The 27260-nt window shown below is 37.6% G+C and overlaps 1 protein-coding gene across 2 annotated transcripts in view; it reads right to left on the reverse strand.

The window, feature by feature from the left end:
• Positions 1 to 27260, reverse strand: part of LOC107091972 (plexin-A1-like) — a 312667-nt gene that overhangs the window by 180050 nt on the left and 105357 nt on the right. For both annotated transcript variants that reach the window (XM_015386230.1, XM_015386229.1), the window contains exon 3: positions 13435 to 13566. In XM_015386230.1, coding sequence (XP_015241716.1) covers positions 13435 to 13566 — 132 coding nt within the window. The remainder of the gene's footprint in view (positions 1 to 13434; positions 13567 to 27260) is intronic.

Raw genomic sequence — 27260 nt, forward strand, 5'->3', positions numbered from 1 at the left:
TTTTTTTTACTTTGACTCCACCCTTTCACTGAATTACAGGGTCTGATCAGGAGATGACGCTTCTCTCTAGATCTTAATATTGATGTCAAAAAAGGAATTGTAGAGGACCAGCCAAGGACCAGCCAAGGGCCCATAAAGAATTGAGGGAATTTTTAATGACTATTACTGTATGTCGCTTTGTTGCCTTGATGCATCTTAATTATTAAGGTAGAAAATTCCCAAAAAAGTTGAGGAAGTCCTCTGGATGGTTTCTCCAGAGAAGAGCCCATCCTAAGGACTTGCTCAACGTTTTGTTAGATTCTCTAATTATTATAGCCTATTCCACTATTGAAACATGTGAGAGGAAATAATTTATGCGTAAACAGGCCAGGGTTCTTTGAACCCCACACAAGTTGATACATTTTGATATATGAGTCCTCAATAGGCCAATTACTAACACAAAAACAAGTTATTGTAAACTGGTTATAATCAGGAACCTTCAAATATAGCCATAGGTTTGCTGATATGGGCTCTAAACCCATTGAAGGTTTTATCAAGTTCTAGGAGTCTTATTTAATGACAAGACATGAATAATTCTTGATAACTGGACTACAAGGAACTCATAAAACTCAGTTCACTTTGCTCTTCTGTGTCTTTGCTTGTATTAATGGAACCTGTTGAGGTTTACTTCTATACAATAACAGACCTCTTACATGAAACAAGCTGGTTTTTCATCTGAAAAGCTGTCATAGAACAATTCAACCTTTTATCCTCCAGAAAATGTTAAATGAGCTAAGAAATTTTTGTGTGGCACTCACTGTGTTAACATGAGACCCAGTTCCAAGTCAGATTGTTGCAATGTTAGATGTAAATTCCATGAAGACATGGATAGAATAAGATGGCATCGATTATGGAACAGGTTTAAATGGTAAATGACCATCTAAATAGGTTTAGATGGTCATTTACTATCTAAACAATCTGGTAAATGAATGAAATGTCTTAATTATCATGTCTCTAATCATTTCTTCCATCACATTTGACTTGAACTTCTCAACTGTTGCACATAGGCCATTCTACCCAAATGGTGCAAACTGCTATCCCCAAACAAAAAAGCTAATTTGCAAAACATATAAGCATGTACATTTTAAAACTTACTAAGACCGTGCAATAATTCAATTCAGTTTATTTATATAGTGCCAATTCACAACATGTGTCATCTCAAGGCACTTTACAGTTCAACCAGAACAATAATCTAGTAATACCCCAAATAATGTTTGAGATATATGCTTTGCATTAGGAAGTGGCTGTCCCCAAACCCAAATCCTACTTTTTAGTTAATTAAAAATATAAGGACATTCTTAGTGGCTGTTTTCTGAACAAAACTAAATGATAATTTTAGCTTTTTATCAATCTGAGAGCTGAATAACCTAAACAATAGATAGAGCAATATGTTTAGCATATGTTTATCTATTTAATAATTTAGAACAAAAAGGGAATTTTAATTGAAAAGGTGTTTTTTTTCTTAATGTATAGTTTTCAATTAAAATGTGATTCATTGCAATTAATTTATTATAGACCCTGTAATCAACAGAGTTCAAAATATTAACTATCTCCAACCACTTACGGGAATTCATTTTAAAGATATATAAATCTTACTTGTTGGCAGATATTTTGTGATATATTTGCAACTTCCCAAAAATGTAGATCTTATCATCAGTTTGAGGTAATCCAAATTTTTCATCAGACATTGTCAGGAAATTGGATTATTCTATTGCCAAAGGAAACCCCAGAAATTATAGCATTCTATTGAGGCCCTTTTTTGTGGTTCATTAAACCAATATGTTATTTAAAGTTGAAATCTGAAAGAGCTTACACACAAACAGGAAGTCCCAGACCTAGATGCCATACCCCATCAATTTTACTTTTAGTAACTCCATCCTCAGGTTCTCCGTGTCCCTCTAATGTACAGGTGAACACAATGCCTTATTGCAGATTCATTGCATGGTAATAGTAGCCTCTGTCTGAAGGCCATTATAATGCAGCCATCAGTAGGCATGTGTCTCTAACAGGACACTGAAATGACACCAAATTACAGTCATTATTTGTAGCTGCACAAATACCATGCTAGTAATATAGCCCATCTCATAAAGGGGAAGTCAGCAGGGGGACAGAAAAAGCCTACTACACTCAAGCACAATAGCCAGAGAGGGAAGTTTATTCAGCGGAGCTTTGTGATAGCAGGCTGGATGATGTATTCCAATGGAAAAGTTCAATTATTGAGTTTTAGAAAACAGATAATGGGGAGGGTAAGTGGGAGATGCTCGGCCAAAGACTCTTTGTCTTACTCTAGGTAGCACAAAAGCGAGCCTCTGCGTTTGTGAGGGAACTGTAAGTAAGTGAGCACCACCTATTTATATTAAATATGGCATTTTCATCCCCGGCCCATTTGTGGCTGCGGAGAGGAACACATCCATCTGCGGACAGGGGAGGGAGGTGGGAGAAGGACAGGGGAATTACAGCACAAGGTAGAAGAAGACAAAAAGAATGTGATGATTGGGGGTCCATTTAACCATTTATTTCGGCTTTTTGCTGTTAATGGACAATGTTTGTGGATGAAAACAACCTTCCAATGCAATTCTGATTTGTTTCTTCTTTTTTTTTCGAACATTTTCACAGTGGAGGGGAAAGAGAGAGAGCAGAGGAGATGATGAGGGGAGTTTATTACAAATAAATAACAGCTACAAATGAGCCTCTCTCATTTGGGTCATGATGGAGAGGCTCTTAATTTGCCTAGTGGCAGATGAGAGGGGGGCGCAGGATGGGAGGAAGGAGGGTGGGTGTGAGGTATATGGGAAAGGATAGATGAGAAAGACACACAAATGTAATTGCGACTGATGTTTCATTCCACATATGGGGCCCCCTTTCAGCCGCAGCTAGCTGTAGATGCCGGGCTAGGTGTAATTGTCCCATCTGTATAATATGGTGGAGAATATAGGGTGCTATCACAACACAATAGGTTGATGGATGGCTTATTCTGCCTGCACACTCAGTTCTGTACAAATACAACCATGTTGCTGGCAACACAGAGCAGGTATGCAATTTGTGGTCACGCACTTGGTTGATGTCTTTGACCATAATGTGCTTTTAACAACCATAACATGAAGCAGCCAATTGCAATTCATACTACTACTATAGTAAGCTAATAATTGTGTGCACCAACAGAATATCAGCTTATATCTCACTTTTCAATGTCAAAGATAATCTTAAAAAAAAAAAAAAAAAAAAAAGTGATACTTCTTCTGTATCCTTCTTGTTTGGCCTCATCTCTATTAAATTTGGTTTGATGCCCCAATCCAACACCATTGAGGCCATAGATCACATAAATCCACAAACTCACATTATATGTCCTGAAAACCTCACTGGGGCATGAAAGATGAACATTTAATAAAGCCCACAGGATTTTAAAGCTAGCTAGTTTCTAACAATATTTCAGCTTACCAATCTACATATATTACCAAATGGTCTGTTTACCCACTGTTCCACTGTATTCCACCTACTGGTAATATAAATCAGGAGCTGCAACAAAAAACAAGGCCCATCAGCAAGGCCCTTAATCCATATAAAGAATTTTTCTAAAGCCAGAGCTTTAGTCTAAAATTACTCTGGACATTTTTCCTGATAAATTTAGCATCTTTGGCACGGATGAACTGCAGCTTTCAAGCACTGTCTGTAAATTCCCATCTGGGTTGATATTTGGGCTTTAGGAAAAATCCTTTATAGAGCTTATTGTAACTCTTCCAGAAAAGTATTAATATGTTGAGAATTGGAAAATTTTGAACAAAGTGGCAAAACAATGTATCACCCCCCCTGAATAGAGGTGGGTTAAATTCTTCTTAGTTAAAAATATTACGGCAAAACAATGAAACTGAGGGACATGCTAAGAAGGTTAATTCTTGCAAACTTTTTAGAAATTCAGATGTGACCACTCATTTTACAGGTTGATGACAATCTACCATGTCCTCCCTTGAAATGAAAACAGCTGAAAAACAATATTTAAAGTGGGAGTGAGATTCTCTAATCACCCCCAGGGAAAGCGTTGTCAATACTATGCATTTTGTATGTCTCTAATTTCCTTTAGGGAATTGATATGAAGCTGACAGTTAAGTTCTGAAACTAAAGGTATAAAAATGAAAAGCCCAGCTGCGATGAGCAGACCTGAGAACAAGACTGAAGATTCAGAAATAGTTGAAATAAGTGTCTTTAGACAACTATCAACTTACCCTAAACATAAATCCTACATTGGTACGCTTTTCAAATATACCTCAGAAATGTGCTGACGGGGGCGTTTCCACTGTCTATCCTCTCCTCATTATCCTCAGAGCAGCTGCATGCCTTCTTCAACATTTTTAGCAACTTCAGAGTTGGACAAACACCAAAGAAGTTGCTTTAAAAGGAAATGCACGGCAGTCTCTTCTCATTGACCTCCAAGTTCAGTAAATGCTGACTGAATTTAATATGAACCCTCTCTGATGTAGTGCCAGGGGTAGGGTTTCTCTACTGTGCGCTACAGTACATTTCTGTACAGTATCTAAATCAATAAATGAAGCTAGATCATCAGAGCATAATGCCAGTTTTTTTCCAAACTCCCCTTTCCTCACGGAGCTAAGGCTGTTTTCTGCCATTAAATACTTTGCTACATACTGCGCTAATACTAAGCCATGAGTTCAGGAGAGCAACCCTGCAGCCATAATACTACAAGGGAAAAAAATATTCAAGCCATGACCTACTGTACGTGATTTAGATTTTAAAAATGGCAAAGACCTAGGGCTCTTTACGTCTGAGATGTGAGAACAGCTCATTATCTGGGGAACCAGTAAAAAAATGTAATCTAATAGCTGTGTGTTAGAAGTAAAACTTGTATTAACATGATAAAGAAGACATCTGGTACAAAGGTATAGTGGAAATCAATAGATTATGAGCTGTAATCCACTTAGTCACTTGCTTTAAAGTAATTAAGTGATGTCATCCACAGGGACATGCAGGATAACAGTAATATCTCTCTCTCTATGTGACGTCAACAACAGGAGTGAGGATAGAATGAAAAATCCCTCACGTTCTTCATCGACTGTAACAATTTAAAAATTAACAGAGAAAAGGAAGCAATGATAAAACTGATTTAGTGCCATTGTTCATTTTTATGAACACCAAAAAAAATATTGAGATATCATTGTGGAGACACAAGGAGATAAAAAGGTGGCGGCAGCGAAGATTTGCAGAAAAAAAATAAAGTAAAATGTACTGAGCAACAGTGAAAGGAGGATTTTACGTAGAGCGCATATATACAAAAAGTGTCATGTATAAATCTATGGCGCGCTAATCGAAAACCCTCGTCTTGCAGTGAATCAGTTTTATGTTTTCTCACTCTGTCCATGCAAGTCTAGATGTGAGTCTACACTGCCCATATTGATATGTGGTCTGCGTACTGGAGTTCAATGCACCACATTAATTACAGGCAAGTGAATATGGGAAAAGGTAAATTGCCCTGTCAAGCTGGGGAATTGGGTTCTTGATGTTGGAACTCTCATCTCTTGGCATTTCTATTATTCAACATCGAGAAAGAAATGGAGAAACGAAGAGGATGGAAGGAGGAAGAGGCGGACAAACAAGACGCCTCGAAAGTGATAGTCAGAGTCTCTGCAAGACTTCACCTGGCATGATGAGAAAAATCAAACGTACCATGAGGGATTTCAAAAATGCATTCTTTTTAAATTGCAACAAACCTTGGTGGTTGTGTATGAAATTTGTATTATGATGAATAATTTAAAACATGTCTTGCAATATTTAATCTGACATGTATACTGTGGTAGCTAAAGATAAGAATATGGGCTTTCTGTATAGAAGTGAATCTCTAAGTACCAGGAACCAAGCACAAGTAGTTGTTTTTTTGGGAGAGTGCACTGAGACAGCAAAAGTGAATCCAAAGAAAAACCAGACAAAAACGGCTCAAAAATGCCAAAGAAAAGACCCTCCAGACCACTAAGGCGAGCGACAGGGGACCCAAAGCATCAGACGTCAAAAGGAATCCCAAAAGCAAAAGTAACCAGGAGGGGCCAACCCAGGAAATCTGACCCCCCACAAAGGTAGGAGGAGAGATGGCCCCTAAATCTCCTTCACTTGATTTTTCTATAGAGAAATGCAAGGAAAGTTGAGAATATCTTGCACAATCATTGTAAGAAAGGCATTGTACACCCTGGACAGACGGCTAGTTTATCACAGGGCAAGATAGAGGCACACAGGATGACCAATGCACACACAGACACAAACTCCCTCCCATTGGAAATTTAGAGGTTTGATGGTAGAGTTTGGAGCGAGTTTGATGGTATTAAAAAAGTTTGAAAGTATGTGCAGAGTAGTTTGACTGTGTATGTGAGAGATATTTTTATTATATATTTGAAGGTTAATGCAAGTTTAATGGTATATAAAATAAATTTTGATCTTAAGGGATTGGTATGGTATGGGTAAAAGAGATTGATAGGAATAGGTAAGAGATTTTGATGGCATACATGAGAGATTTTGAGGATGTAATTTCCCAGAATCTTTTGTTTTCTTTATGTACTTGAAAAGTTGTGTTTGTGTAAGACTGTGTCTAAGTAAATCAGAGCAATTGCACAGCAACATTAAAATATACAGTGAGTATTTTTCTCTGGTAATAGGTGTAGTATACCTTGACTTGAGCAGGTAAGACAATTTGAACCTATCAACTTTGAAATAACAATCTTATTTAATTATAACCAAGTAACTGTCCCTTTCCATTAGTGGGATGCATGTTTGTAAATTTACAGCCTCATATTGCTAGAATAAAGCCCCATTTACATTACCCTTTTGAAACCGTGCCGAGATCGGTCCGAGCACGGTAACCAGGATAACTTTTGATTGTAAATGGCACTCAAAACTGAATGGATGTGTTCATCTTTAATGCCCCAGTAAGGATTTCAGGACATTTGTAATTTTGTAATTTTATTAAGGATCCCCATTAGCTGTTGCCATGGCAAACAGCTAGTCTTCCTGGGGTCCACATGGACATATTGCGTGAGTTGGTGGATTTATGTGATCTATGGTCTCAATGGTGGTGGTTTTGGAGCTTCCAAACAAATTTAAGAGAGATGAGGCTAAACAAGAAGGATAGAGAAGAAGTATTAGTAGTTTAGTGCCTTTGCACTAAACTGCTCCTAGTTCATCAGTAGGGCTTGGCACGGTTCAGTGCTGGTGCAGTTCTCAGATAACAAAGAGCACATGAGCAAAATACGTAATTTTCTTACACTCAGCCTCCATAATTTTCAGACATTCATAAAAATACAAGCTTCCCTACCATGCCACACGATTTCTAGTGAAGCTTCTGCCTAGCAGTGTGATGAACCTCAACGTCTGTTGTTTTCTGCATCTTTAAGTCCCGATTAAACTATCGTTTGTTGTATTCACTTCCCAAAAGCCGACTCTCCACAAACAGCAAAATATCACAATCATAACCAAACTTCCTGAATGTTATTTGTACCGCCATGTTAATTTGCTGGATTCCCAATAGAGAGCAGTAGTACCGTAGATCATCACTAGGAGACGAGGAACCATGCTAGTATGATGTGTAAATGGTCCTAAGGAACCGAGCTCGGCACTGTTAACTGATCCAAGCTTGGTCCGAACTTGGTACGGATCGGTTTCAGAGGGTGGTGTAAATGGGGCTTAAGGCTACTGTCTACCATAACAATGGTCTTATATGGCAGGCTAGACTCTCCTAAGGGTTAAAATACAACAGCTGGTCCATCCATCCATCTTCTGACACAATTAATTCCAATTGGGGTCAGGAGGGGTGCTGGTGCCTATATCCAGCTGCCAATGGGCAAGAGGTGGAGTACACCCTGGACAGGTCACCAGTCCATCGCAGGGCAACACAGAGACAAACAACCATTCATGCACACACTCACACCTAAAGAGAATTTAGAGAAGCCAATTAACCTAACAGTCATGTTTTTGGACGGTGGGAGGAAGCTGGAGTACCCAGAGAAAACCCACACATGCTCAGGGAGAACATGCAAACTCCATGCGCCACATCTTATTAACGAGTGAAAACTAAAGGAAAATACAGTTTGATCTAAGAAATCTTTTCGTGCTTTTAGATAATTTTTTTTGCAGTGTGTACATGTTGTGTCTTGTGGCATCTCATATGACAGCCTACATCTATCTTCAAGACTCTTTTTTCTTTTGTAAGTTAGAAAATGAAAACGGATTTCAGTACTTAGTATACATTATGAAACTAGGGGACGTCTCTCCTGGTAGCATACTTCCATGGGTACGCTGAACTAATATAAGCAGACATGTAGGGGACATATCACCGCTCATCAAATATGAAACACTGACCTTAATAATTAAAAAATACTTACTGGTGGCAATAGTAGTCAGCTTTGAAGTAGATGAAAAGGAAAACGACAGCTATGAAAAGGTAAATCTGAGAGTGCTTACAGCGTGGGCTTCTTTTCCTTTATCTTTTTAAACTCCATACTCATTGATACTTCACAGGGATGTTACCAAAGGGAGTTGCTATAAGAATATACAAGGTGCTTCTGTTTTCTAGAACCCCAGTTGGCCTTGGCAGATGACCGCTCACACTGAGCCTGGTTCTGCTGGAGGTTTTCTTCCTGTTAAAAGAGAGTTTTTCCTCTCCACTCTCACTACAAGTATGCTTGCTGTGAGGGATTGCCTTCGAGTCAATGAGTTGATGTAATCAACTGGTTTTCCTTACATAGTGTATGATCTTGTGAACTGTAAAGTGCCTTGAGATGACATGTGTTGTGAATGGCGCTATATACATAAACTGATTTGAACTGAATTGACTTTAAACCTTTAGTTACTTTGATTCTATGATGGTAAGGCTTCCTGTTTCCCCACCACATCGACAGTGACGGCGTCCATTTATATTAATTACACTCCACCTCCACTCTGTTCTCATTTAGACACATGAAAGTCAATTAAGCCTAATCGCTGCTAAATTACACAACACTGTCTACATACTGTGGAAGTCTCATTTAAGGTTATCGCACCGAGGTCATTAAGCGTTTTGAGATAAGGGAGTCGTGGAGAAGAAGACTGGAAGTGCTGAATGCAGTATCATACTCTCTAAAGGCATTGTAAGATAACAGAGATTCCAAAGCAGTGGGATTTTAGGCGTACTAAACAGAAGAAGTCAGCATTTGCAATGATACACCACTGACACAATGAAGTGGGAGGTAGTAGACTTAATATTTATGATAGTACTAAGTAATAGTTGATATGCTGAGAAGATTTTTAATTATGTTAGTGGACCAATCTAATTTCAGATCAGGGTATTTTCAAATCAAATGCAGAAGCTTTCCTAAAAAAGAACAAAAAACCTTCAGTCCTATGTGTCTGTTTTTTGTCAGCATGTGGTATGGCCGCCTGGAATTTGGATCCCCTGACCTGGGACTGTTCTCCCTTCTGTCTACCTTTGTTCTGTCTAACAATCTCCATTTTTATTTTTTTTTTTTTACAGGCAGTGTTGCCAGATTAGGTAAAAATTGCTTTGGGCGGGCAGAGATAATTTGGGCTCAGAGTCATATTGTAATTTTTTGAGTTAACCTATTAAAACAGGTGTCCACCAATCATTCCTCATTACTAGTTCATAGCAAAGCCTTCCCTGACCTTTCTCAATCACTGATTGGCTAATGTCATATGCCAGGGTGCTTACAACAGAGAACTAGTGTAATAGTGCAACAAATTATGTTAGTCTTAGCAGCAGGTGGATCTGGTGTGATAAACCTAGTGCTGACGATCAATGTATTCTGGTTGGAAGAGGAATCTTTTAAAGATGCTGGAGGGAATCACTGCTTTCGGGATTTAGTGATTGGTGCAATTAAACTCCTCACCCTCCCTATATCAAATGCACCATTTGAAAGAGCTTTTTTACAAGTTGCTCTGCTTGATGACTCCAGAAATCCCAGGGGTCTGCATAGCCTGTCAAGTTTGATAGGTGTGTGAATTGAGCTAACAAGGAATGGATGGACATCAGCAAGATTCCATCCTCCCCGACAGTTATTGGGGAGATTTCATTCAACCATGTACTGATCACAGATCACAATGAATTGTATTATAGTTCACTGGAGTAAAAATTAGGGTTCAGATGTTCAATATTCCGATATTCCAACAATTTAATAAGCATTAAAGGTAAGAATTTAAAATCAACTATAATAAATAAATTTATGTCAAAATAATATACATGTCAAAAATAAATAAATGTTTTTGACATGTAGTGTTGAATTAAGTTGTACTGAAGTGTGTTCATGTTCACACAGTAAATATTAATCGGGCAGGTTGTTGTGTGATGTGGCGGTTTTTGGAAAACCTCGACTCTATCTGGCAACACTGTTTACATGCAGGCTAAATGTCGCTACATCCATGCACAGTGTGAGGGATTGGTGAAGAGTCAACAACCAAATCCAAGTGAAAATCATTGCTGCAAGCTCATCCAGGAGGGGCCTGTTTAATAAATCCATTCACTGGACTTTGTTCTCCAAGTCTGAAGACGTTTTGCTTCCCATTCAGGAAGCTTTTTTAAATTGGAATGACTATGACCTAGTTGACTGAGAATCTTCACCAGCAACTTGTAAATTAATGACCGGATGCAATCAACTGGTTTCCTAGACAGAAACTGTTATCCAATCTGACTGTTTCTGTAAAGTATCTTGAAATGGCAAATTTAGCAAACTGGTGTTATATAAATAAACAGATTTTAATTAAAGTTCTAATTAAGCAGTTACCTGAAATATGTAATAAAACCAAAATATCCTTGAGTCGTATCCAGAGAGTAAAAATTATAGCATTAGTCTAGCAATACAGGAAGTGCTACGCATTCATTGTTGGGGAGAACAAGAGATGAGTTCATTAAATACCAACACTGTCTGTGTTGAGTTAAATAGATATTTTTGTCCCGATCAAACCAGCACATATCTCACTTGTATTTGTAGTATGCTCATTTGCTTCTCAGATTAGCCAGGCTTTAAAGATGATTTACTTACTACAACTTAAGTGTTACAGCAACACTCAAATAATAAAATTATTGAATCTTGTAGTACACTATCTTCTATACTGTAGATTGTTTAGGATTCATTAACCTCAGCATGCTTGTTGCTTAAACGTAAATGAGCCACAATGAGGCAATGAACTCTCTGCATTTAACCCATTAACATTGATAGACTATTGTTATTTAATAATAATGATAATAATTGAACTTGAATGATCTCATATTGGATAAATTTACCTCTGCCTTTAACCCATCCCCTTGGGGAGCAGTGAGCTGCCATTGTGTGGCGCCCGGTGAGCAGTGTGGGGTTAAGGGTTTTGCTCAGGAACCCAGAGTGGAGGATGTGGGGATCGAACTGGTTCTTGCAAACTTCTCAGAGCAAAAATATTTTGAATACACAAATACTTCTGAATATTCAGCTAAAGATTTCCTCACCACTTGGGGGCACTCATAAAACATTAAAAGTTATTTTGAAGATTCTCACTTTTTTCTATAATGTTACATAAATTAATTCTGATAGTAATGTTAGCAAAGTTAACATAACATTCCTAAACTTGGCTGAACACTGTAATTTCCACATCATTTAAGCAAATATAGATGAGCTACTTTTTACGACACAAATACTTTAAAGACCTAATTGAGTGAAAAGCCTTTCTATGTATGGTAAGTTTGAACATACAGTATGTACACGTATAGAAAGAAATAAAACAATTTCACATATCTGAAACACAAGGCTGTTTTTTGAAGTTTAGAATAAATCGCCTGCTAAAGCGTCTGGAATTTCATGTCAGAATAGTTTACTTGTAAATCATCATGCTTCTTGTGTATCAATGAATGCTTTTTCCCACAAAGATCCAGAAGAGAATTTGCAAATAAAAACAGAGAAACAAAAAACATCAAGAATCCTAACTCAATTTATGATAGAAATAACAATGGTTGGATTCCTTTGGATGGAATACAGCTAAATCCCTATAAAATTCACCAGCTATTCCATAATGACAGAGTAAGGAGGAATTCCATGGACAAATAAAAACTGTATATGTGTATTTGTCTGTAGTTTTGAATGCATGATAGCACGGCCAAAGGGCTTGACCCTTTTAATAATTAGTGAATGAGACATGGGGTGATTTGATATGACAGCATGGGTCAGCCTGTATCCTACAGTCATTCTGCTTTAAATTCCAGTTTTCTAAAAAAAATCCACCTTTTTTACTACAAGTTACTGTTTAGCCAATAAGGGGAAATTTTTACTCTTTTTACTCAGGTCATAGTGTTTGGCTGGTTGGCTGATGGTGCATTTTAGGACTACTCCAAACTCAAGTCATCCAAGTACTTAGTTTGTTCCTTAGCTAATTTAATGATGAGCAAAATATAAACGAATTGGTATAATTGATGGGCATGGGTGGAACACAGAAAAATTAAAATTGTCAAGCTCATTCTACCTGAAAGGTAACCACAGTGTTAAGCCAGAAGAGCAGACAGACGTGAAAGGAAATGAGGACCAAAGAAACAAGCATTTGTTAAATGACATTTCTTCTATGAACAAGTTAGGTCAAGAGCCATCTGTCAGGTTTATACAAATTTGAAAAAGTAACTACCGGTATTTCAGAAAGATGTATTTTTAAGTTTGAAAATGCCCAAAATGAGAGAAACCACTGAATGACAATGAAGTTAACTATAAGAAAGTTGTAAAACAAGAAGGTCATATGTTATCAAATGAAGTGAATCAGCTAAATATTTCATATTTTACTGTCTCCAACAGTCCTGCTGCTTAACATCTTACCATATGTTATTTTATGCAGATTTTGTAAAATTCATTTGTTAGATTACTGTTGTGTAACTATCAAAGGCTGGACTTGTTTTAAGACAATTTGCCTTTATGCCTGTAACAGCAAAAAGCAGTTGTTTTTGTATTTGGGATAAAAATTCAAATATGGAAACCATTTAAAATTATATTGTTAACAAAGAAGACTAGTGATACAACCTACAACAGGTGTCAAAAATATAGTTAATATAAATCTATATACATACATCATATGTTTGTTTGAGTTTTTTAAAGTACTCATGGTTTGTTTGTCTCTCTGTCAGCATGTAAGATTGGGTGCTTGTTTTCCAAGTGAAGGTTTTTCTATGTACTTCAACATGGATAAACAGATCACATTTGCACATTTATGCAAATAAGAAAGACATATGCAAACATATTTGTATGGATGGGACTCTGTATCTATCCCTGTTACAGCCACATAGATCAATGATCATTGATATTCAGTCATTATTTAGGCAGGCTTGTCATTGGCAACAATAGACTGCATAATAGACTTGACTGCACTGTAGATCATTGGAATGCAGATGTGTGCCTCTCCTACCTGTTTATCAGTGAGGGTGTACAGGAACTGGTGATCTGGACTGAAGAGCAGATCTCTTAAGATGGGGTTCCCATCGCTCACCATCACATTCTCGTACAACAGGACAGGCTGGGCAATGGAGTTCACCAAGATCTGGAAAAGAAGGGGGAAATTCAGAAAAGCCATCACTACAGTATGAAGGATAAAATAGAGCTAATGATGCATCGCTTCCTTCGATTTAATCTTTTACTTTTCAACAAGTGCATGTTACTAAGGGAGCATGAAAGAGTCATGTAACCCTCCAAGTTCCTGAGTTATCTCTCGCCCTCCATTTTGCTCACTGATCACCAGGGAGCAGTTTGATCTGTGAAGGCCTCCTCATTTTTCTGAATTGCCATCTTATCTCTCCATTTTTTTCTCACACTGACTTTAAATCGTGTTAAAATGAGTAGAAAAAAAGTACAAAATTACTTTAACATTCCATCAAACAGGTGGTTTATTAGTAGGCAGTTTGCTATTATTAAGGCTCTATCTTTTAAGAAGAATAGTTAATTTTAGTCATAAACCTAGAACTTTTACAATACTAAGGCTGCTCAATGTTAGATAAATATACAGCTTTGATACTATCATTGAATATGATGATAATGTGGTTAAGAACCACATCTTCAAACTAATTACTCTTCAATGATCATAATATCGACATGTCTCTGCATAGACTTTGGGATCTTACTGACCTATATTCATATGAAGTCAACAGCATGAAAAACTTAAGAAAAGGTACATTTGAGCTAACATTTTAACAAAAAGATATCTTGTGTAGCCAGATTTTGTTGTCATACTCCGAATGCATGCTCACCCATGTAGAACAAATCCAGTAAAGCCAGACTTGATGGATTCAGCTGAGTTTCCTTAAACAAGAAACTTTTAACAGATCTGACTCAATGATTTGAGGGAATTGTCTCTGGAAAAGGCCTTGAAATTACATGCTTTGTGAATTTGGAGCCATACAAATAAACAGAATTAAATTTAAATTAAATCTGAAAGGTGAGTATTACATAATTAATTCAAGACTTCCAGCTGTATCCTTTCTTGTCGTAACTGTACTCAGCTGCAAATAAAAAGTCTATGTATTTGAGTTGTTACTGTACAAAGGTCATTTGTTTTAGCGGCGCCCTTCTGTGTTGCTTCCACATAACGACACAAAAACACACTGAAAAGTTTTATTGACGTAAAGTGAGTGTGACCTTTTGTGCCTTTTGTTTTTATTGCTCTGATGATTTCTCTCTCTCTTTCTCTCTCTCTCACAGAAACAGCACACATATTTGGAAAGCGAAGAAAAAAAAACCCGTGCACAATATGTGGTCGTTCTCAGACTGCTACAAGCCGAGGGCTGCTGTATCATTTATGATGAGTGACGGACTGTGATAGAACGAGGGAGGGGAAGGAACAGAGAGCATGCTCTGCCCCACAGCTCGGGGCAAGGGGCATTTGGAGGGGGATTCAGGTCAGCTAGCACAGAAGGGACTATAGTACGAGGCAGGTGACTGTGAATTTTCATCTTGTCTATTAGCCTGCAGGTTCTTGCTCTCCTTCTCTGACCTCTGCACTCATGAAGCTATACAGCTCTTATAGCAGGCAGCTTCAGCAAAGACAACTTCAGGAAGTCCCATCTTTACTTATTCCCTTTAGAAGATCTGAGCTATAATGTTATCTCCACATCCTAAAAGGATTTTTGCCGTTTCACATTTGGGGATATGGGTTTTTATGAAATTCTTAGGAAACCACTGAATAAAATACCATCATACCAAAACACTGAAAAGGAAGGCAACTATCAACACCATGTGGCATTAAACATTATCAACTTATCAAGTTGCTGTCATTCATCTTGATCTATTGAAATAAATGCATGCTAAAAGAACGAAGTCCATGGAGTATTAAAAACTGATTTAAGCTAGACAGATTTTCTCTCTTTGACACTTTTATTTTGAAGGATAAAAGGAACTAGGCATGTTGGGTTGGTAACAAAACCACTGATGATGGCTCCACTACCTATACAGTGGATTGAAAAGTTGATTGCAGGCAATCAGACGCAGAGTTTTTCTAGAGCACGTTTCGCCTCTCATCCAAGAGGCTTCATCGGGCTACTTGACCACTAACGCACCCCAGGTGACCCCCATGGCCCTTCTAGTAGAAGGGATCTGACCCACTTTTTGTTGTTTTGCCTAATTCTTTGCTACACTTACATCATATTAATCTCAGTGCTCCACTACAATAGTTAGAACTGAAGAAGCCTCCTGGATGTCAGGAGAGGCGGTTTCTCGAAAAACTTCACATCCAGTTGCCTAAAGTGACATTTTCAAGCTTGACAATGACCCGGATGACTGACAATCTTCAAAGATCTGGTAATTATAGACAGTTTAAAGTGAATAGCTGCTAATGTTGCAAAAGTCTACACCTGCTGCTGAAACTTTTATTCTAAATACAGAAACAAGAAGAAGTTTTTATATTTTTTTAGATAAACAACTATAACAATATGCCGACTGCTCAACCTTGGACCAATATATTATTCACTAACTGGAGACCCCTTTAAAGTGCAGTTTTCTGAGTTGAGAAAGTTAAGTATTTTTAAGAAAACTGAAATAGATGTTTAAAATTCAAAGCAAAATTGTTTAACTTTTAGCCACCAGGGGGCGCTTGACCTGTAATTGCCACATTTCACCCTCCTGAGGGCCATTAGTGCCAATGCACTGTTGCAAAATTAAAAAGGCTCCCTCAGTATTTTGAAATCTGATAGCAGACCACTTTGGAGCAGCAGATGGAGAAGTCATGAAGCTGGCTTTAAATTTAAGACCACATTCACCCCTCATCAGAAAACCAAAAATATTTAAGATTTAACACTTCATGTACGGGTTAAATCTGTTTGTTTGTTTTTTTTTTTTTTTTTTTTTTTTTTCGTTATTTATTTTTTTTTGCCTAATGTAACAATAACTTTAAACTCAGTATTTAGGGGATTTCAGACTTCTGTTAAGTGGCACTTTGGGTCACATTACATACGAAGATGGATCCTACCCTCTTAATCACCCCATACAGAGCGTCAGTACATGCCGATTTCTGTATATTTACATGAAAAATACTATAACACACCTTAAACTGATCTAATGGCTGTATCGAGACCCATGCAGTGTTGCTTTAAACAGCTTCAGTTACTTACACAACTGAATAATCTGTAATGAGCGGGCTTCTTTCAACCAGATAACAAGCAGTGAGCTCCAACATGCAAGGGAAGAGCAGCAGTGCCCAATTCTCTAATCCATATAATTTAAAGATAAAGAAATGGTTGAAGGAGAACTATGTTAGTTTTGAAAAGTAACCTTTAAGCATTTTGGAAAACCTTGATTATCCAAACTGTCCGTAGGATAATTGGTCTGTTGAAACTTCATTAAGTTCCCCCTCACATTACAGGATTGAAATGCCATCTGCTTACAAAGAGCCGAAATGCCAAAGGAAGCAGCTTAATGAATACTATGTGTTCCTTGGGTGGTCTGTGCAAACTCAATTCAAACCCCTAAAAGGGTACTACTGAGCCATACAGATTTCTTTTAGATTTCATATTTAAGTTTCACCTTCTGAAATATATTAACCCGCCTGAAAGATGAAAGCAACTCAGATAAAAAAAAACTGACTACCTGCTTTAAATGTGCTTATTAAATATGCTTTTGTAACTGCTCCCATGATGATTATTTGCCCACGAAAAAAAGAAACATAAAGCTTACTGCTTTGAAGTCTCTGAAAGCTTATGAGTCATTAAAACACTGCCTTTTTACTGATTAGTTTACCTCTTTGAAGCGGGACAATCATACGTATTTCAGTCTCGCTCAGCAGTGCTGCTCCGATGAGTGCGCCAAACATAATTGCTGCTATTTGCATTCTAATTACCCACCAATCAATTAGTTTTACAACACAAAAAAATAAGAAAATGGCACATTAAAGCAGTCAGTTCAAGAGATGAAGAAAAGAAGGTGCTCTTTTGAGACATCTATAATTCTATGTTCTTCTCACAACTTTGGTGTGTAAAGATTTTAGTCCCACTTGCATTAGAAATGTTTTTTTTTTTAGTAAATGCATCAGTTGTTATCCACCCTCCAATTCAACTTTCTGCATGTGCAAAGAAAAGAAGAGAAAACATGTATGAGAACCAAAGTTAGAGGTATTTCTTGCTAAGTTTTGACTTTTAAAAGACTTCCTGGTTCAGTCAGCTCTCAGGTGGCCTTTCCATTGCCTTAGTTTTTGAAGGCTTGCAGAGTTAGAGGCAAAGACATGAATGTGAAAAACAGTTTCTTGGATTTTCACAAAAATACAATCCAGTGTGATCCAAAGGAATTTCTGTGATGTGATTTTTGGGTGGGTAGACATTCATTCCTCTTGTGAGGACGCTCCTTACAAGCTACACGTTGTTGTAGCTTTTAGAATAGTCTGAAGAACTGCTGCATAATGATGATAGAAACGAAATGTTGGGAAATTTACTCCTTTCCTTTTAAAAAACATGAGATCAAGACACATTAAGATCACTTGAAGGTTTAGTCTGATATTAAACTATTATAGTTCTGTTGTGTTATATTTGACTACAATTTCGACTGTTTGGTAAGGTTGATATCTGCAACATCAAAAAGAGAAATACTGTATGTCTGCAGCACACCATCATGTATCAACCTTGGATAAAGAAAGAATACTCAACACCATTAAGGGGAATTCATATGCATATAACTCACACAGGATCCACTGTGTTGTAATTTACCTAAATACTACAATGATGTCACAGTGATAACTTAAGTGTCACTTATATCATTTTACAGCAGATATACACTCAGTCTGCGACAGTGAAGATTCAATCATCCCAGCGTGTAGAAAGCTTAGGGCAGCTGAACCTGTTAAACCTATTAAAATCCAGCTAATAATCAAATAACCGAATGGAGGCGCATGTAGACTGTTTATAAAGCATTGAACATTTAGCACAGCATGGTCAGGCTGTCATTTAGTACAGTGAAATAAAAGGAAACGTTCACACCAGCAGATTATGAACTTTATACAGTTTCTGTATGTAATAATTGATATTTGACTGTGATTTATTTTTCCTCGATCCTAAAAACACCCCTTATAAGCTCTGAAAATTTTTAACTAACATTATAACTAACATTAACTTCATTTGTTTTTTTTTCTGGGTCAATTTCAATCTGATTTCAAACTCGACTGGAGTCCAAGCGGCAGTAAAAAAGCCCTTTTTTAGTTTCTAAATGATCTTCAATTCACACAGTTAACCAAAAACTAAAACACTTCAGATAAATCCATCCATTTGAGTATTTATTATTGATATTTTCACCACAATCAATATCCAAAATGGCTTTAAAAATGAAAGAAGAAAAAAGCTAGCAAAGAGATACTACACAAAACAAGGGTAACCAAGAAGTAAAACTCCTGTTTCATAAACATTTAAGAGTTTAATGTCTCAAAAGCTTCACTATTGGGCACAGAAAGAGATAAAAAAAAAATAGCCATTTCAATCAATTTGAAGCACAATTTGAAAATCATTTGCTATTTGAACATTTTAAATAGATTATTTGAAGAGGAATTCTAACTTTATATTTACTAATCTATTATTAAATACTGGAATTTAAAGAAGCATTTTAAAATCCTATTTCTAAATGAAGATGTGAAAACAAAAAAAAACATAATTCGGATTGTTCCAGTTTCTTTTTCAACTTTTTTCAAATCTTTTTTTTTTTTTGCATTTTGTTGTTGCTTTACTTGTTCCATTTACCTTCTGGTCCCAGAGAACAATGGAAAGCAGTTAAACTAAACTTTCATTGGTTACACTGCATCACTTGGTTCACAAAATAACCAGTTATATCTGAGGAGCTGCAACTGTGATTAAACACAAATTTGAATCAAATCTAAACTTGAAATGGCTGGTTTTCTTCTTCTGTGACTCTCTAGGTCCTCCATGCAAAACAAGGGCAAATCAGAAGTGAAACACCTGTTTCATAAACATTAAATAATTCACTGTTTAAGAAGATTCACTCTATTTTGGTACAGATAGAGCAACATAGAATGTAAATTTAAACAATTCATGATACATAACCATACAGCTTTAGTCCTTCCTTATCAGACTTCTGGAGTTTTTCTTGTGTCCAATTCATCAAATACAATGAAACTATTCTCTCTCCCATCTGTACACAGCTTTACATGACTGCACAATAAAATCAAAGCTATACATGGTAATATTTAAAAACAGATGAGTTTTGAAATTGTAATATCACCCTGATAAGACTTGTCCCATCAGATCGATTCATAGAACCCGCCTGAAAGCGGGTTACATTAGCCAGAGCCTGATTAATTGGCTAATATGAAGCTGGTTTATTAAAGAGCATAATGCATTATCATAGCAGAAATAGAGACAGAGGCAGGAAGGGTGTTAAAAGTGTTCATGTAGAGAAGGATACATAGTAAAAAAGGTAAATTAAATGCAGTCTGGGTTCAAACACTGATCACACATCTGGGTCAAGTAGCATGAAAAAACAATCACAACTTATTGATCACACATCTTCCACAAAGGATTGTAGACTTGTTTTATTGTCAAGCTTCTTTCTAATAGTTACTTAATTAACCTTATCCTTTTATTGCAGTGTGTTTTATTGGCACAATCTTGGTTTCCTTGTGTAGGATTTTTCAAATGCGTTTCAATTGGCCACCCCATCTCTAAGTAACAGTTTTCTTTTCCTTACATTTCGTCCAGAGTTTTCTTAGACATCTGAGTTGCTTCACTTCAAAGCTAGCCTTTTCATTTCAAGGGTTTTCTTTTGCTGTCCTGATTTCCAGACCTTCCCGCGCCCCCTCTGTCTCCTCCACAGAAGTCAACCTCATCCCCTTGAGTGCCTGTGTGTGTGTCCAGACACAGCAGTGCTCCATCCAGGCTCAGCTGTTCAACATGTAGTTAATTATGGCTGGGGAAAAAGGAGGGAAGAGGATGGATGCAAAGGACAGGACAAAAAAATAGGGAAAGGATGGTTGTTGTTTTTTTTTTCTTTTTATAGAGACCAATGGAACAAAAGGTTCCTCTGAGGACAAGTAATAAAGGTGTGTTAAATGTTCAAGTCATTGTTTTATGATAATAGGTTGAACAGGAAGGTTGGCATCTTAATGAAATGTACTATATAGCCTGTGTGTGTATGAGTGAGTGCTACTGCAGCTTATTGTATTCATGATTCCTAATGAAATTAATTTCTTCCTCCTTTGCTGTAAGGATGCTAATAAATCTGAAAGTAGGCTTCAAATAAAAAAAAAATCACTTTGTTATTATCAGACAAGAAAAGTGGCACACATGAAAATGAGGAGGTGGGTGGAAATAGGTATAAATGTAAAGATGGCATAGTCCCTGCTAATGTCTGTCTGACCCTGACTGGAGGGCATCCAAGGTTTCAGAGTGCACCTGCTGACTACACAGTCTCCATCTTTCAAACACACACATATAGGCTAGACAGGTTACTTGGAGTGAAATTAATCATCATTCTTTTGTCGCACCGCTGCTCTCACAACAGGAAGCTGGCCCCCAGTGACACACTCGCACACACAAAGCTACATATGGAGTGACAGCCAGACAGCTGGTCGGCTAAAGCACGCCTCTATGAAGCTGTTTTGCTAACAGCTAACAATAGTTGGCTCAGGTGAGGAGAACAACTGTGCCAAGCTTTGGTCGAGTGAGCTCATATAGTCTGAGTTTAGAAACATAGGCTACTGGTGCACTGGCAACATAAAAAAACTGCCTGTAAAAGAAAATAAAGCATTCTTTAGTTGTACAGTACATTTAAATGATCAAGAAGACTGGGAAAATAATCACCAATTCTCAAAAAGTCCTATTTGGATGGTTACAACATGCCTAAATAACTGATCACTGGGGATAAGCTTTCCATAACCAAATCCCTAGGAAGTTAGTGTTTGAGCTACCGATGCCAAGAAGTGCATTGGACCAGACAATAGCTATCCCTAAGGACAATTATCCTTGACTGGTAAAGGCTCACCAAAAAAATTATGAACAATTTTAAATCCATCATGCCGAAGTTTGAAGAAGTTTCACACTTTAATGACAATTTAAATACAATTCAGATAAAGTACAATTAATACACCTCTGATGACCAAAATGTTCAGATTTTGGACAGACGATGGTTTGAAAGAGGCTTGAAGGAAGCCATCTTTGCTAAAAGAGAAAGGCCATCAGATGGGGTGATTGCTTTTTTAGCTTCAAACCATCTACCATTTGATCTTGAAATTCCGGCCAAACACAAAACCCATAGAAATCAAAAGACTCCAATAATCCAGGAGGTCAAGTGGGTTTTTGTTTTACATCTGACTTGGAATATGCTTACTTAAAACATTGTCATCCAACTGCAGATAGTTCTTTGAGTTAGCACTATGGGGTGCACTAGCCTTATATAACTGATAAAGGGAGAAAAGTTATCAGAAAAAGGGACCAAAGTCTGGTTGTCTCTGAATTTTGCTTGTTTTGTAATATATTTCACCTCGACCAGTCAACTTATTTTGAGGTGATCTAAATGCCATGAAGGGCTGCTCAGTGGCGCAGTGGGTAGCACTGCCACCTTGCAGCAAGAAGGTTCTGGGTTTGATTACCAGCCCTGGGACTTTCTGCATGGAGTTTGCAGTTCTCCCTGAGCATGCGTGGCTTTCTTTGGGTACTTTGGGACCTGTCCAGGGTGTACCACGTCTCTCACCCATAGACAGCAGGAGATAGACACCAGCACCCTTCCCTAACCCTGCTTGGGACAAGCGTGACAGAAAACTGATGGATGTGTGTATAAATGCCATAAAGGTGCTTCCTTTTTTTTACTTTTCAGTCTGTGTAGAACTATCCAGACTGAACCAACATAAGTATTTCAGATTCTGACTTACAGCAGACCACATTAAATTAAAACTATGAAACAGCCCCTTAGCCCCAATGTCTGCATGAACATCAAGTTACATCTTCTCTGTCAATGTGTCATCATATCATGTTCTACCAAGTAGCCCTACCCACAAAAATTCTGTTTTAATCAGTTGACCCTACCAACAAAGTGGTGAAAAAGAAGTATGAATGACTTTATTACTTCATGGTAGACATCGGATTAGTATTTGAAGGAAATAACAGCAAACAACTTTAGACCCAAAACCTATAAAAAAAGAATTATACTTACTCTAACAGATGAAATTAACTCTTGCATCTAATTGATAGTACTTTATTAGGAAATACCATTGTGTTTTCATTATTACAAACTTATCGGATGAGCTGTAGTTTAGTTTAGTTTAGTTTAGTTTAAGAACGAACAATTTGGACACAAAAGAATTTCCGTTGAATAATCAATCTATCAACACAAGTGGGAGGCTTGTGAGTTAATCTGTTAATATGGGTGAATATTTTTTTTTTTTGTTTGTTTCCTATAGTTTGGCCAAAATCAATGTAAAAGAACAACATCAATCCAATGCTTCTCATCTAACTGAAAGAATCCATTATTCCATTTTCAGAAAAGATTCAAGGCTTTTTGACTAAGTAGTGAGGATATCAAAAGAACCCAACTGATCCACCCACCCACCAACAAACCAACCAACCAACTAATGAACCAACCAACCCATCAACCAACCCACCAACCAACCAAACCACCCACCAACCGAACCACCAACCAAACCACCAACCAACCGAACCACCCACCAACCAACCCACCAACAAACCAACCAACCAGCCCACCCAACAACCAACCAGCCCACCCACCAACCAAGCCACCCACCGACTCAACCAATCAATCAACCAACCAACCATCCCACCCACCCACCAACCAACCAACCAACCAACCAACCAACCAACCAACCAACCAACCAACCCACCAACAAACCAACCAACCAACCATCCCACCCACTCACCAACCAACCAGCCCACCGACCAACCAACCAACCAACCCACCCACCCAATCAACCAACCAACCAACCAACCCACCAACCAACTAATGCTTTGTACTTAATGTCATTTCCATATATTCCTGCCTGTTTAAAAAACATTACCTTGAAAAATGAAATACACCTACTCCTACAAAGAAATGTGCTGTGAAAGTAAAGGGGAAAAAAAAAGATTCAAACAATGAGTGAAAAATACGATGACATGTTAAAGAGTTTTTCTGACATGTGTTTTGAGCAGCATTGTACTGCTTTCTTTTATAAATTCCTCTTCCTCCTAGAGGTTGACAGGAGTGACTAAAGAGGCAAGAGCAATTAGACGGCGTTATTAAAACAATTCTCTAAGGTGACACTTGACAATAGCTTGAAATGCACCGATTGTGTTTTCTTTTCGGCCTCTGACATGCTTCCGTGGCTCCATTAGTAATGTTAGGATTTGTCTTTGAACATGAAGACCTTCGGGAACGTCAAAATGCCACTGTGCTGCTCCCAGGGGTAATGTACATTTCACAAAATATTATTTCACAACCTGCAGACATTTGCTAAAGGTGTTGATTGTGATTTAAATGTTAAAGCACAGATCACAAAATCCTATGCACACAGAGAGACACATCCAATTTACACTGAGCTCTACATATATACACCACTCTTATCAAATATACAGGAAACAAAACTCCTTCCTTTGGTTTTGATGAGTGGTTTGGCAAAATGACATGAACACTTGAGGATGCACTGTCTCTTTAATCTTTAACTAACTTGATTGACTTGAGTTGCTCCTCTGCACTGCTCCAGTTACTCTTGCAGGAGCGGAGTGTGCACAGTGTTTCCCTCTCCTGCCTCATCCTATCATAACCAAAATCTAACAATTACTTGGAACAATCGGCAGGCTCATTCAGAATTCTCTTTGCTGCCTTTCCTCCTTTGCTAGACTGTTTCTTTTCTCCTCCTCTCTCCTTCCTTTTTTTCTTTTACTTTACAGTAAATGTAATTTCAAGATATCTCCCCAATTACATACCCTTCTCTGGGCAAATAGAAAAAAAATATTACCTGCCGCTGTAAGTAATTCAGCATTAAATCGAGTTTTATTTCATCCAAAAGATCTTAGAAATTCTGCAGGTCTGGGTCCATAAAAGGGACTTTAATTCAGTATTAAGTCGAGCCATTATGAAGCAAGTTGACGGAGATCCCTCAGCAGGGGTTAAAGAAAATGACAACGCTTTCACTAATAATCTTAAAATGAGCTGGTTTTCACTGGAATGGACTAAAAGTCACCCAAGACATTTGTGATCCAGGGCTGCATTAAAATACTTGTTGAAGTGGTTTTTAAAGCTTTCTTTCCCATTCTTTCCTACGGTCCCCAAAGTGCCTCGCCTTGCTACCTCTTAGACTCCCTCTGACATAACTAGGTCTGACTGTGCTCTGAAGCAGCAGCTCTCTATTCTTCCCTTAGGCTGATTCTGCTGGGAGTGGCCAATGAAAACCTAATGATATACACACTGCAGAATGACTTGTGTTTGTGTAAGAACAGCTTGAGACCATGGCTCTCATGATGGGCAAAAGACATAGAGGATATTATTATTGTCATTATTATCTGGTGTATGTCCAAAGGTCCGTGTTGATCTAGCTAGCAGGGTAAAAGGTTATATCTTCACCTACAGCTTCTGAATCTTGGACCCAACATGACTAACAAGATGTTCACTGTCCTAATTCACTAGTACATACACTAAAATTGGAACAATACAAGTCGCTCCATGACACTTCAAGCTTTGACATCACACTTTACAAACAAAGCCAAGTCTTGTTATTTCAGTTTAATTAGATGTGAAAGAAAAAGAAAGATATATATCATTTAAATTAAGAATGATTAAAAGTATTGCACTGATGTTGCACTACCTGTCTGCCTCAATTGTTGCCAGGAATGGCATATCAGAACTCCTTTGCATAAGATTAAACAAGTGAAAGAACGTGTATCTATACATGGCAGAAATTTGAGACAAACCGACAGGATTATAAAAGTATTTTCTAGCACATCTATGTGCATGCATGCTGTGTGCAGCATATGGATTAAGTGCATAAGATTTACAAACTACACATGGAAAGAAAATACCTTGAGATAAAAATGAAACTATTTCAGAGGGAGTTTTTTTCTTGTTGCTTTCCATTTTGAAAGTAAGGGCATAGTACTTGCAATATGTTCAAATATGAAGAAAGTGGCTATGTCAAACGATGCTGCGATAAACATGCAGTAACGAAACGGACACTGGTGGACACACACCTACATCCGCCTTTGCTTGTGTAAATCAGTCAGTATCTTAATACTTGACAAGATAATTCAATCACTAAATAATTCTTTTTACTGTAGCTAACAAACATCCCATGCTACTCTGATGCATACTATAAATGTCATGATCTGCTATGATAACTGGCCTTAATTGCTCATTTCACTAACCTGCCTAATTTTGCCCAGTTCTAAATCATCTCTGATTTTATCCACCCGTAGGTTCAGCCTTATATACGGTCCAGCCCAGCTATCGAGGCCAGATCATTGTTTGCCTTTTGTTAGTGTCCTGTCAGTCAGTTTTAGTTATTTCAATTGTTCATGTATCTGTTTTCAGTAGGAGATAATTTTTCAACCGATGGCTTCAGGCTAGTTTCATCCTTAACCAATGCTGAGAGCCTTTCAACGATCCCGAGTGATTTTTCCTGATTCCATTCCCTCTCACCTACTGGCCTTGTCTGGCCCTGCCTGATCTGCCCGCCTTAACCTCTGTTGGACTCCTGTTGGATTCTGCCTGTCTGTGTCTGTTAGTTTCTGTCTGAGCTGGATGCTTGATGCACGGGACTCTGAACCTGTCCTCCCAGGTGTGTTTCTGTTTGAGCTTGATGGTCGACGCACGGGACTCTGAACCTGCCTTCACGCTCTGATGGATTCCTGGAACCCAGATCTGTCCGTTCCTGAGTGTATCGGAACCCCTGACCGCTTATTCTACATTTTTTTATAAAAAAGAGAAACAGAATTTCAAACTTTTACTTTATATTTTAAAGTTTTTCTTGAAATCAAACTTAAACTTTTTTGCTTGATATGTCTACTATATTGTATCATTATAAGTCTTGTAAAAAAATAACATATATATTTGCCCTTCTTAACAGCCCCTGATTTATATTCATTTGATATTAAGACCTACCTTTCTACAGGTAAGGTAATAATTGGATGGGGTCTTGTGTGTAGAATTAGCTTTAGAAGTTGAGGATCTAATTGCTTTAGACTTGTACTATTATTTTTTTAACAATGTGTTTATTCAGTTGTTTTTAAGATGATTGATTGATTGATTGATTGATTGATTGATTGATTGATTGATTGATTGATTGATTGATTGATTGAAGATGTCGGTGAGGATTTTTTTAACCATGTTGTCTATAAATAGCTACCACCATTGACTTCCTGTAGAACTACATCTCATGCCACCGCTATTTAAATGACGATAAGCCCATAAAGAACATTAAAAGCAACATAGCTCATAATTTGTAGTATATCTAATTGCTCAGAGCAGTGGCATCAAAAAGTCCTCTAGCCTCACTCTGGAAACGCTGTGTTGCAGGTCAACGTGCACCAGTGGCTCACCTGGACGATTAAAAAAGCTAAGATGGTCAAAAAACAAAACAGCTCATCTGCTAAATTTTGTGATACAGTATATGGATTTAGCTTTAGGTGATTAGATGCTCACCTTCAGTCTGTTTGTTAGAAAATATCCCCTTTTGTTGTGACACAACAGTAGCCTGTTAAAAAGAAATGACACACAAAGACTGTCTTTCTTCAGACAAAATGTTTTGCACTACATCCCTCCGAAAAGTCCTGA

The sequence above is a fragment of the Cyprinodon variegatus genome, unplaced genomic scaffold, assembly GCF_000732505.1.
Source record: "Cyprinodon variegatus isolate N-32 unplaced genomic scaffold, C_variegatus-1.0 Scaffold360, whole genome shotgun sequence".
NCBI lineage: Eukaryota > Metazoa > Chordata > Actinopteri > Cyprinodontiformes > Cyprinodontidae > Cyprinodon > Cyprinodon variegatus.